The following is a 10,257-nucleotide window of genomic DNA, read 5'->3' as shown; positions in this document are numbered from 1 at the left end:
TCTAAAGCCGAACTGCGGCAGGCGTTTAACGTTCTGGTTAACGTTCTTGGCCTTCTCATCTTCCGCGGCGTTACGATGCGGGTGACTTTGATTTCAATGACACAAAAAGGAAGGAATTTCTTCAAACTTCTCCTGTCATCGAGTTCAAATCATCGCGTTATAACGCCACATTGAAATCGTTTTGTTTTGTTTTCAGGAATGGCTTCGGTTCGAATAAATATTGCCGCTTGATAGAGAAGGCGGAAGAAGTAAACGTCCGGTTGTCTGTTGGCCGCAGTAGTAGGCCGCCGCCGGCAGGAAGTTTTGTCCCGGCACAAGCCGAGATGGTTTATGTAAGACAGATGAGTCACCCCGACGGCAGCTGTCGCCGTATGTTTGTTTGCAGGGGCTTGTCTTTGTGGAGGCATTGCCAAGGCAACCGCAACACGTCCACGCGTCGAATGAAGAGTGCCGTCAATGTGACGTCACGTAACAAATGACCGGATGGTTGTGATGTGGGCCGAGAGGGCGGGGTCGAGCGCATCGGACACAAAGCAGCGCGTGGCGAGTCACCCCGGTGCAAGTGGTCGCCCTGGAGGTCACTTTGAAGGTCAGAGGTCATCGTTGGCCCCTTCTGATCGCGCGCAACCGCGACATCCGAGCGGGACCGCGGAGTGAACGCTCTTGACCGGCCGAGCGTGGTGGAGACGATCTCGGGCCGGCGACGTAGTGACGTCACCGTGCTGTTGCTGTGGCTGGCGAGCCTGCCAGCGAGCGAGCGACGGATAACATGTCTGCGGGCTCAGGCGGCCCAGCGTCGGGACCCGGGGGCCCCGCGGCGGCGGTAGCAGCAGGTGTGGGCAACCCCCGCAAGTTTAGCGAGAAGATCGCGCTTCACACGCAGCGGCAGGCCGAGGAGACGGCCGCCTTCCACGAGGTCATGATGGACATCACGTCGACCAGGGTGAGCACGCCGCCATCCACTGCCCGCCCGCCAGTGATTGTCGGAGGCGGACGTGGCCAAGTGAGCAAGCGAGCGCAGGCCTCAGCCGGGCTCCCGGCGCCGTCCTGCCGGCCGGACGTTTTCGTAGCCCGTCGGCAAGCCGACCCGAAAACCGCCGCTTGACGCGTATGTTCTGCAGCGGCGAGGCCTCGAGCGGCTTGTGCTCCGCTTGCGAGCGTCGTTAGCCTGCTTAGCACGTTAGCTTCGGGGGCTAGTCGCCTTGTTTACCAACTCAGCGAGCTATCATCGCACGCCGGAAGTCCCTATGAACAACGTCCGAGTGGCTGCGGATTCTAGCCTCAGCGTGTTTCAGCTTTGGTGTGCGGCACCGAGGCGACCGCTTGATAGTCTGCGCGGCTCCCCGAAACGTTCGGCTGTGGCGGAAGTTTCGCCTAATTTGTTTTCTCCTCGGCAATGTCCACATTGGACGCAGCTCGTGTGACAGGAGGCAGTTGCATGAGCGAGCTCGTTCGCTCGCTAACTTGCTTGCTTGTGCAATTCGCAAGAGCTTGTCAGGGTGGTTGAATCGTACTAGTTAATTTCGTTGGAGAGAGGCATTTGCTATTGACTAACTATGTCAAGTACAACGAGCGATGTCACTGGAAAAGTGCACGTTGCGGTCTGAGTGATGAACATCCGCTGTCAAAGTGTAGTCGGTTGACTTGCAATTTCACGTCACTGGGTTGACTCGCGATTGTGGCTGGAGCAGTCGCTATAGATACCACAGTTACTCTCGTTACCACCTAGCTCCGGGTTACCAAAAACAGTGCAAGAAAATCTGCCGTCATATTTCATTCCCACATGAAATACGACACACCGGGTCCCAGGTCAGCTCGGCAAGTCGCAAGATTGGTGAACATCAAAACTAGAGAAACGCAATCAGAGATAATGATGCAAATGACGTATGCAAGGATGGGTGGGCACAGCCTTCCCGGGTGGAGTTTGCGTGTTCTCCCCATGCCTGCGTGGGTTAGGGTGCGCTCATTTGGGGGATGTCCTGATGATGATCACGTTCAGCATTGTTACCGAGTATGCCCCAGTCACTGCAGTTTTTGGTTGTGAGCTTTAGCTAGTAACTGCATGTTGCAGGGCTGCACAATATATTGCGACATTGGCTCGTGTAATATGCGTATCGCAGCGTATCGCAAAGACACGCACTAAATAATTATACTTAATTAGCTGAGAATACATTGAATTTGCTCATCGTGCCGTAAGAACGACCCCACCCGCGCATGCGCACACACATGCGCATACACATGCGCACACACTCACACCACCACACACACACAGTCATTTCTTTGCAGACACGTTAAAAACCAGTGATCTTTTGGCGTATTCAACAATTGCATGGCATATCTCATGTTTTTCCGTTAGCGTGTTTTCAGAAGCTTGTGACGAGCGCGTCTGCCTTTTGGTGTCCAGCTGCAGGCACAGAAGCTCCGGCTGGCCCGCACCCAGGGTCCCTACTACGGCGGCTCGCTGCCCAACGTCAACCAGATCGGCCGTGGGCCACAGGACCTGCAGGTGAGCGAGCATGGTCCCAAAGCTTCAGCTCAGGGACCCGTTGGCTTGAGCGTGTGCGCTGTCGTGCAGGGCACCTTCCCGCCGTCGCTGGAGTCTGCTCGCTCCATGCGCCATCACGGCCTGGTGGAGCGTGTCCACAGGGAGCGCCGCTTCGTGCCACCCATCAGGCCCTATCGCAGCCGCCAAGTATCCTTTCTGCGCCAAAAGGGGCCAAGTGCAAATGACGATGGGCCTCGTGCACTACAGGGAGTTCATTTGAATGAATGGAACTTGAATTTATGGATACGGTGTCAGGTGCTTGAGGGCTGGTGCCTGGCGACAGGCGGCTGGCCCGCCTCGCCTCGCCTTGGTTTGGCGTGAAAACGTTTCTCTCCTTAACGGCGGCCTCCGCAGGCGGACAACTCTCCTTACAACTCAGCCTACTTGTCCCCCCCACCGGACCCCGGCTGGAGAAGGTACATGTTATGACTCCGCCCCCTTCCCCTCTGCTCTCCTCTCCGCGTCTGCGGCCATCTTGCTGCTACTCGGAGTCTTTGGCTGTGCCAATCTTTCAACTCTTTCCCTTCTCCTTCTGCAAGGAGCTTCGTAGGCTTGGACCGGCTGAATTCCAAACACGGCGACGGCGTTCCCCATCTTTCTTTGTTCCCATTTCCTAAACCGCCAGATGAGTGCTGTCTACGGTGGCACAAAAATTTGAATCCAATCCTCCCAAAGATGGAGGCTGGCAAGCTTACATTTTTATAAGCCCTTTTGGGCCGTTTTCCCCCAGTCCCTGATGTAGGCGGGCCGATCGGGGACGGAGAGGCGCTCCCCACTCGTGCGAGATGGCAACCACACCGCAAAGCGTTCAGAGGGATTCCCCCGCACGTCCAAACGTGTGCAGCCACACTTTGGAGCGCTGACATGCTAGCAAGCCACTTGCTCTTTAGCTGCCGCCTTCTTCCTCTCTTCTTCTTCTTGGGAGTGTACGTAGGCACTCTTACCTCAGAATTCTTCCCTCTGCATTCTTGCCCGGGATTTTCTAACCACAATAGGCACGCACGCATGCACGCATAACACTGCCATGACCAGTGGTGGCTTACTCACGGGATTTTGGGCAGCGGCTTCCGCCATGCGGTCGTCCTGCTTACGTTTTTCCAGAGGCTGCCTTCATCCCGCGCTTGCCCCTCCTCTTCACCTGCCCCACTGGCCAGTAACGTAACGCTTTGTTCTTGTCGATCGTGAAAAGGAATTGGTCCGCTGGAATCTTCCCGGGGGAAAAAAGCCACTTGTTACGTCTTCCAAGCGCTGCGCTCAACAGGTGAACCCCACTCCTCCTCCTCTTCTTCATCCTCCTCTTTCTCCTCATCCTTTTCTTTAAGTGCATCTCCTCCTCCTGTCGTTTCTCTCCACTCGTGATGATGCAATATCTGCCCCTGTGGGTCTTCTTCTTCTTCTTCATCGCCGCCATCCGCTCCTCTGCATCTCCTTTTTTTTCCTTTTGCGGTGCCCCTGTACGGCAAGCCTTTCCTGTTGTCATGTGATTGGCCGGCAGGGGGAGGTAAGATCGGGTCAAGCGCTCATCAGTTCCGCCTTGGGGACAGAATCTCTTTCACTAAATTGCGGCCTGCGACAGGTTGCGTGGATCGGCTTGCTGACGTCCCGCGTGTGCGTATGTGTGCGTGTGTGTGCGTGCGCGGGGTCCAACAGGACCAACTCTGACTCGGCCCTCCACACCAGCGTGATGAACCCGCCATCGGGTGAACCCTTCGCCGCAGGAGGTCACGCCCTCGCGCCCCATGGCGGAAGACGCAACGGTGAGAACCCTGCCCACTCTGAGCCTCTGCCAATCAAATGGCATTGTTCCGCTGTGTCACCGCACCAACCTTATCTGTCCTTAGTTTTTCCATACCCCGTCCCGCCCATCGAGGAGAATGTGCTGGACGACACCAAGCTGGTTGCTAACAAGGCTTGGGACGCCAAGAAGGTCAGACGTCGCACGCGCATGCACACACGCGCATGCACACACGCGCACGCAGATGAATTGGGCTGATTTGTTTTCTTCATGTCTTCAGTTTCCTGTGATGACCTCCCGACCAAAGTCATGTGAAGTTCCCGGCATCAAGTACGCACACACACTGTCATGACATGACATATGCCCCGCTTACACACGTGCGCTAAGACAGCCTCGATGTTTGGAAGCCGCTCAATAGTTGAGACTTAAAGCGGACCTCCGCTCGAGATGTCAAACAAACACTCTTTTCTCTCTTCCAAGGTGCACGTCTTCCCAAACATATGTTTGCGCGTTACAACCGAGTCAGCCTTGCCATTTTCGGGACTTTGAGCTTTTCTACACGTTGTTTGAGAACTATGTTTCCTTGTTTCTTTTTTTGTTTGGTTTTGTTCTTTTGTTTTTTTTTCATTCGCAGTACCTCACTCATATTGTCGTCGGCCACGCAGCATAAGCGCCTCGGTCACGTTTTGGGGAAAGCAATATTTCAATATATCTGCCTCGTTTGCGTGTGTTAAGCGTCTTCATGTCGCCCGAGCTGCCGTTGGCTCCTGCCCACGGCGTCCCATCGGCCCTCAACATCAGCGGCTCTCTGCCAGACCTGTCCAGCCTCCACTTCCCCTCGCCCCTGCCCACCCCGCTGGACCAGGACGAGCCCGCTTACCCTGGCGGCAGCACAGGCAATCTGGCCTCCACCCTCACCCAGCTGGGCATCAACGTCGGCGGCGCCGAGGGAAGCAACGGCGCCTCCCACCGTTACCATCAGCCGAGTAAGCAGACCTGACGAATGGCCGCCGCTTGTTTGGCAACCGATTCGCAAGGCGAGGTTGTGGCAAGAGCCTGAACCGACCGCAATGGCTCTTGTGATACACCGCCGTCTTTTGCAACAAACATACAGAGTCAAAATGGCCAGTCGGGTCGCCTCGCTCGGTCCCGCCATGTGGCCAGTTCTCGGCGAACCATCGGGAGCATCTGACTCAGGATGGCCATTGTGTTTGCGCTTCTTCCCGCAGGTCTGCTGGGCTCGCTCGGGGGCGCGGCGAGCAACCCGTCCCTGCAATCGTCACTGAGCAACCCCAACATCCGGGCCTCGCTCAGTAGCCACTCTTTCCGCAACTCTCTAAGCTCCGCCTCCTTGCAGTCGTCGCTCAGCAACCCCTCGCTGCAGTCGTCCCTGGGCTCCTCTCCCTCCCTTCCCTCCTCCCTCAGCAGCCAATCACTACACTCGTCCCTCAGTAGCTCCTCCCTGCAGTCAGCCTCCGGCAACCCCGCCTATGGTGGCGCCTTAGGCTCCGCCTCCTACACTCCCTCGCTCAGCACCTCACCGCGCAGACGGCCGCAGCCCTCGCCGCTCATCCTGCCCGTTTTGGGTGGGGATGCCCGGCGACATCACGCCAAGCAGTTCTCGCCCACCATCTCGCCCACGCTGTCCTCCATCGCGCAGGTGAGTCACGCACGCACACGCGCACAAATCCCCCTCAAGCTTTCCTACGCATAATCACCCACCTCCCCCCCCCTCCCGCCAGGGTGTGCCGCTGGACACGAGTAAGCTGCCTCTGGATCAACGCTTACCGCCATACCCTCTGGGCCAGCAGCCACCCCTAGTGAGTCAGCATCAAGCGCAGACACAGTTGGTCCATCTACCGCAGCCGCCGCAGAACCTGCTCAACACTCAGCACTTTGGAACGGTACCAGTACAAAAACAGCCATTCTTATGTTATCCTTATCTAACGTCATCCACATGTGTGTGCATGTGCGCGTCCAGCAGCAGCAGCACACGAGCAGCTCTCATGTCAACTCGCCACTGGCGAAGAACAACAGCGCCTTGGAGGCGTACCTCCACGGCGCCTTGACCTCCCAGTGTCAGCTCAAGCAGGAGGCGGAGCAAACTCGGAGTGCAAACTTCCCCCAATTGCACTTGACCTCCGACCTGTACAACGTGAGCCCTCAACCGGCATGTTTGTTGAGCGCTTGCGCGCCTGTTGCCACGATAACCCCATGTTTTCCCAGGACGCCTTGCTCAATTCCTTGCTGGATGACTCGTACGTTAACCTGCAGCTCGGCGGCAAAGCCGGCCCGCAGGTATGGCGATGCGACACGTGATCGGTGTGTCGCGGGATCAACACGAGATGTGATGGAGCGTGTGTGTTTTTGCGCTTCAGTTTCCCTCGGAGAGTCCAAGTGACATCCTGGCCCACAGCGTGCTGAGCGGCAGCCATGCTGACACCCAGGCACTGCAGCGTTCCTTTGATCAAACTGTACTCAACCAGAACCAGAATCTCAACTACGGCGGAAGCGCTCGCCAGAACATCCCCAACATCATCTTGACAGGTGGGTGGCTTCATGACCTGATGCGTCAAGAGGAACTCGAATACAAACTGTGGCTTGCCGTGACATGTAGTGTGTGGGCCGCTAGTCCAAAGGCACTACTCGACCAGCTTCGCCCCTCCCGTCGCTGTCTGCCAAGTTTCTGATGCATGTTACAGACCAAAGCAGGAACTGAACTGTTTGGCCAACCAATAATAATCAGTTGAACCGACTTGTGAAGTCTTGAACGTTATGGGAGGTAGGCCGGGATACAACCCAGGGCACGCTGGGGCGCTTGGCTGGCCTGGGAACGCGTCGGGATCCCCTGGGACGAGCTGGACAAAGTGGCCGGGGAGAGGGAACTTTGGGCTTCCCTGCTGAAGCTGCGACCCGATTTGGGAGAAGCGCTCATCCACCAATAGGACAGGAACAACAATCATTGACAGTCATGGGAAAAAGAAGCTTGCTTATCAGTTGTTACTGCGTGGACCCTTGTTTTATTTCTGTTCTCATTTGCCGCATGTGTTTGCCGTCAGGTGACTCTTCTCCACCGGGTCTGTCCAAAGAGATCGCCAGCGCCCTGTCGCACGTGCCAGGTTTCGAGATGAGCCCCTTCTCTCTCGACGACCCGCTGCAAATGGACGCACTGGCCCTGGACATGCTGGAGGGAGACCTGATGCTGGCCGACCCCGCCGTAGAGGACTCCTTCCGCTCGGACAGACTCAAGTGAGCCTCGGCGGATGGAGCAAGCTCACCAAGTGGCTGGCGCGCACAAGTGCGCACAAGGTGGCTGCTAAACCTCCGACGGAACTCAAGATGGGGAATTATGGAATTTGGTCAAATTGAAACCATTTCAAAGGCCATTTCTTTGCCCTCCATTCAGTCTGCCGTGCAATGGTTCCCCCCCCTCTTGGGATTGGTGACCCCCATAGCAGCCTCATGGTTCTCCGTGACCAGCGTACATTCCTTCTACCATAATTTCATGGAGAGCCTCTAAGTGCAAGTTTGTTTTGTCCGAAGCAGACACCCATGCAAATTAGATGGCTCCCTTTTCCCGCGTGACCTCCACCCGTCGCGCTCGAGCATTTCATCGTTGGTAACCTATCAAAAAAGGAGACTCATCTCACCGGGGGGGTTTTGTTAAGCGGCAGCAGAATGTGGGTTACTCTCACCAAAACCACCGGTTTCGGACCAAAAAGAGAAAACAAGCGTTTCAAGAAGATCGTCTGTGTTGTCAACGGGCACCAATTGGACTTTGGGCGTTCGTCCCAAATCCTCGCGGTTTCTGGGGCCGCTTGGCCAGGTTGTGCCACATTCCATCTCATCTTTGACAAGAAGCTCCTCGGAATGTGCGCGCGCAGGCGTGCGCACACGCAGGAGGTCCGTCAAGTCAAACCCAAGAAGAGAACTAATGACAGCCAGACCTTAAAAAAAAAAACTTTAAAAAAAAAAAAAAAAAACCTAAGCCTCAGGCAGACGCGTCTGATCAGCTTTTTTGTTGAAAAAAATCCTAGGTGAGGGAGAGGTCGTTGGTCGCGTCAGCAGTCAGGCCAGAGCTTCCCCTTTGCGCAGGAAGTGCTCGTTGGAAAATGTCAAAGCCACATTCGTTGACAAGCAAGTCACATTGAAAAGTTTCTTTAGTCAAGCTTAAGTGCATGCTTGCGCACGTGGGAGCGGATTATGCAATTGATCAGGCAGTCGCAATGCAGTTGTAAACTCTGCCTGCCACTGGGGGACTGTAGAGGGCTCAGCCACAGGCCTGTGCGTGCACCTCCCCCAGCATGAACTAAAGGCCGTATTTCATAAGTTGTCACATTTTTACAAAGGTTTGGGCCAACCTTCACGCCTTTGGGCTCGCGCTTTTAGGCCGAACTGCGTTCGTCCGCGTGTGTTGTAATAATTTGTAATAAGCAGGGATGTTTGTATATATGAATGTTTGCAAAGCAGCTAACAAGAGATTTATAAACTGTTACGTCACTTTTTTTTTTTTTCCCCCCAGAAAATAAACGTTATGTGAACTTGTCACATTTTCACATTGAGGGGGAGGCAACGGTACAGCTGCTTCAAGCCAAAGGCTGCCGCATTGCTACTGTAACAGAAAAGTGCTACGGTGCCACTACGTCACAATAAAATCAACTACTGCTACTCCAAAATAAAATAAAAACTAATGGCAACAGGGGCGGCACAATGAGCATGCGGGTTCGATTCCAGTCTTCCTGCGTTTGCGTGTTTTTCCTGTGCCTGCCCCTACATTTCATGCCATGTTTGTAAATCATAACACTCATGACATCCATCTTCATCATTACTCATCTGTAGGCTCATCAATTTCTATAATATAGCCCATCACACACTTGAATCTCAAATGTCATACCATCTTTATGGATGAGCTTGTTCTGTCCCTCCTTAAGGATGAGAGTCGCTTCTTGGGCAGTCCCTGCCTTGACAGGAATAATGTCCTGGGGATATGATGGGACATATAATGCCCCCCATCAACATGGTTTCCACTGCGCATCCTCCTCTGTCAATCAGACGAACCTTGGCTGCACCCCTCCTCAGTGTGAGCCACTGGTTCTCTCATCAGCCAACCCCAGGATGTGCTTTTGGGGCTTCTTGTCAAAGTCCTTGAACTTTGATGTCAGTCACAATATGGGATGTGGCCCCCGTGTCGATCATAAGCCCTCTCCTCTGTGGTCTGCTGACGGTCTCCATCCACCTGGCCCACCTTGAATGCAAACGTGTGGTCCCCCTCATCCACCGCCTGCTTGATCTTGTCTCTCCTCCTGCGCCTGCATTTCTCATCTTTGTGCGTGGAGCTCTTGCAAAAACTGCACCATTGTTTTTGTTCACTGTGCTGGCCCACCTCAGGACAACCTTTTTTTATTGCTTTACAGCCCTCTGGCCCCAACTGTAGCAGGTCAGTCTGACGTCCCCACCAGATCTTCCTCTCACTCTCATGATGTTGTCCTCTGTGGACACAGTCCTGAACTTTTCAGTGCTCTCATAGTTCCGCAGCTTTATCTTGAACTCAGCAAAAGTAAACTTTTCATCACTCTGCGACACATGAATGGAAAAGGGCTTAAAAGCATCTGGTAAGCACCTTAAAATATCGATCAGCAGATCATCACTTAACATCTCTCCCACATCTCTGCCCGTATGATATACTCAATGAGAGCACTGACTGCCTTTTGGAGGGATGTCAGTCCGGTATACAGATTTATCACACGGGTCTTCCCCTTGCCAGCATATAGTGATCTCTCAGAATCTGCAACACTTTCCTACAATCATCAGCTGCGTCCCTCATCACAAGAGACAAGCCTGAGTCCTGGTGCAGTCGCCTCATTTGTCATCGTTCGCTCATTCCCTACTCCTGAATCGCTATGGCGGACCCTGATATTGGCGTTCAGCTGTTGTGCTCGATTTGGTTCCCCCGTGAGATTTTGTTCCCCCTGCCGCG

At 54.6% G+C, this 10,257-nt stretch overlaps 1 protein-coding gene across 8 annotated transcripts; it reads left to right on the top strand.

Moving 5' to 3' along the window:
- The first annotated feature begins 713 nt into the window (after positions 1-713).
- Positions 714-8,828, top strand: LOC119136429 (CREB-regulated transcription coactivator 2-like). 8 transcript variants are annotated; one of them, XM_037274914.1, is made up of 16 exons: positions 715-943; positions 2,405-2,506; positions 2,576-2,692; positions 2,897-2,961; positions 3,735-3,806; positions 4,041-4,046; positions 4,196-4,302; positions 4,387-4,472; positions 4,561-4,610; positions 5,016-5,266; positions 5,510-5,940; positions 6,023-6,184; positions 6,259-6,435; positions 6,507-6,578; positions 6,659-6,827; positions 7,340-8,828. In XM_037274914.1, the coding sequence occupies exons 1-16, from the start codon at positions 770-772 to the stop codon at positions 7,531-7,533; spliced, it is 2,235 nt and encodes a 744-aa protein (XP_037130809.1). In that variant the 5' UTR covers positions 715-769; the 3' UTR covers positions 7,534-8,828. The 8 variants fall into 8 exon arrangements, with proteins under 8 accessions (XP_037130805.1, XP_037130809.1, XP_037130810.1 ...); XM_037274915.1 differs by lacking the exon at positions 4,041-4,046; XM_037274916.1 differs by lacking the exon at positions 4,041-4,046 and having other exon boundaries at positions 716-943; positions 2,900-2,961.
- Positions 8,829-10,257: the final 1,429 nt, after the last annotated feature.

The sequence above is a fragment of the Syngnathus acus genome, chromosome 16, assembly GCF_901709675.1.
Source record: "Syngnathus acus chromosome 16, fSynAcu1.2, whole genome shotgun sequence".
Taxonomy (NCBI): Eukaryota; Metazoa; Chordata; class Actinopteri; order Syngnathiformes; family Syngnathidae; genus Syngnathus; species Syngnathus acus.
Note: the sequence above shows the minus strand (reverse complement) of the source record. Positions and strands in the feature narration are given on the sequence as shown.

Coding starts and splice junctions, on each gene's coding strand:
- LOC119136429 (XM_037274910.1), top strand. CDS start 770: ATGTCTGCGGGCTCAGGCGGCCCAGCGTCGGGACCCGGGGGCCCCGCG. Junction 2,962..3,734: donor CCGGACCCCGGCTGGAGAAG/GTACATGTTATG, acceptor GATCGTGAAAAG/GAATTGGTCCGCTGGAATCT. Junction 6,185..6,258: donor ACACTCAGCACTTTGGAACG/GTACCAGTACAA, acceptor CATGTGCGCGTC/CAGCAGCAGCAGCACACGAG.